The sequence below is a fragment of the Pelecanus crispus genome, chromosome 22, assembly GCF_030463565.1.
Source record: "Pelecanus crispus isolate bPelCri1 chromosome 22, bPelCri1.pri, whole genome shotgun sequence".
Classification (NCBI taxonomy): domain Eukaryota; kingdom Metazoa; phylum Chordata; class Aves; order Pelecaniformes; family Pelecanidae; genus Pelecanus; species Pelecanus crispus.
The window spans coordinates 3,921,416-3,923,355 of NC_134664.1; the positions used below are offsets into that span (position 1 = coordinate 3,921,416).

The following is a 1,940-nucleotide window of genomic DNA, read 5'->3' on the forward strand; positions in this document are numbered from 1 at the left end:
CTACTTGTGTTTAGTCTGCGGTGGCCAGGAGATTGGCTGGGTCTGCTGTTGAATTGCCAGACCTCCGGAACTGGACGAACCACCTCCACTGCCACCTCCTCCAAAAGAGGACGATCCCTGGTTCTGGTGGCCTGAGCCACCTCCCCCAATGATGCAGATGGGTCCTTGGCCCTGGTGGCATGAACCACCTCCTCCTCCACCACCTCCTCCTCCACCACCTCCAATGCAGATGGGTCCTTGGCCTTGGTGGCATGAACCACCTCCTCCTCCTCCACCACCTCCTCCTCCACCACCACCACCACCAATGCAGATGGGTCCTTGTCCCTGGTGGCCTGAACCACCTCCTCCTCCTCCTCCACCACCACCAATGCAGATGGGCCCTTGTCCCTGGTGGCCTGAACCATCTCCTCCTCCACCACCACCACCAATGCAGATGGGCCCTTGTCCCTGGTGGCATGAACCACCTCCTCCTCCTCCTCCTCCTCCTCCTATGCTGCCACCTCCAATGCAGATGGGTCCTTGTCCCTGGTGGCCTGAACCACCACCTCCTCCACCACCACCACCACCACCACCAATGCAGATGGGCCCTTGTCCCTGGTGGCATGAACCACCTCCTCCTCCTCCTCCACCACCACCACCACCACCACCAATGCAGATGGGTCCTTGTCCCTGGTGGCATGAACCACCTCCTCCTCCTCCACCACCACCACCACCACCACCAATGCAGATGGGTCCTTGGCCTTGGTGGCATGAGCCACCTCCTCCTCCACCACCTCCTCCTCCACCACCACCACCAATGCAGATGGGCCCTTGGCCTTGGTGGCATGAACCACCACCTCCTCCTCCTCCTATGCTGCCACCTCCAATGCAGATGGGTCCTTGTCCCTGGTGGCATGAACCACCGCCTCCTCCTCCTCCTATGCTGCCACCTCCAATGCAGATGGGCCCTTGTCCCTGGTGGCCTGAGCCACCTCCTCCTCCTCCACCTCCACCAATACAGATGGGGCCTTGGCTTTGGTGCCCTGAACCACCACTGCCTCCACCACCACCACCTCCTCCTCCTCCAATAATGCAGATGGGTCCTTGTCCCTGGTGGCCTGACCCACTACCACCTCCTCCACCTCCGCCACTACCACTGATGCATCCTTGGCTCTGGTGGCCTGAACCTCCTCCTCCTCCAAAGGAGGACGATGATATGTGGGTCTGGTAAATAGCACCACCACCACAGCCACCGCTGCTTCCTCCTCCATGGCAGAACGATCCTTGGGTCTGGTATCCTTGAGATCCTCCTTCACCACTACTGTGGCAGGATCCTCCTCCTCCACCACTGCCATGGCATCCACCAGACTGCTCAGAGATCCCTTGGATGTCGCCCTTCTGCTGATGGGAACCCATCGTCCCCAGGCGTTGGGGAGTCCTCCAAGAGAAAGAAAAAACAGGCCCTATCAAACTCAAGGGGGAGGAAAGCTTGTGTCACTGTGCCTCCCCATCCCCTTTCAAAGGTAGGCTGATATATGAAAATGTCTTCTGTCCCCTTTTTGCGCCCCCATCCACCTCTGATAGATAATGCAAAAGGGTATCGTCAACCTCAGGAAGTTATAAATTAAAATGATTACCAGAAAGGACCTAGGAAGTTTTCAGCTCATTTTATGTCCCTTGATTAGGTTTTTTATAGGACCTCCTCTATTCATATATAACTGGTCTTTTTTTTCTAGGACGGGTGCAACCGTAATCATTCCTTAATAATTCCTTCTTGCATGAAGTTGTCGGAGTGGCATGCCACTGTAAGAGGTACACAAGGCCATGGTACACCAGAATTACCCTTATCCAAATGTGGTTTGGGAATTTTGAAAGGGCTGTAATGCTTGGGGATAGGTATTAATATTCCATGCCATACAAGAAACAAAGAACACAGGTCATCATTTGCATAACGGTAACTT

The 1,940-nt window shown here is 55.4% G+C and overlaps 1 protein-coding gene across 1 annotated transcript; it reads right to left on the bottom strand.

The window, feature by feature from the left end:
- Positions 1-1,395, bottom strand: LOC142595772 (uncharacterized). The gene has a single exon (XM_075724617.1). It carries the CDS (start codon positions 1,393-1,395, stop codon positions 1-3), a length of 1,395 nt encoding a protein of 464 aa, XP_075580732.1.
- Positions 1,396-1,940: the final 545 nt, after the last annotated feature.

Coding starts and splice junctions, on each gene's coding strand:
- LOC142595772 (XM_075724617.1), bottom strand. CDS start 1,395: ATGGGTTCCCATCAGCAGAAGGGCGACATCCAAGGGATCTCTGAGCAG.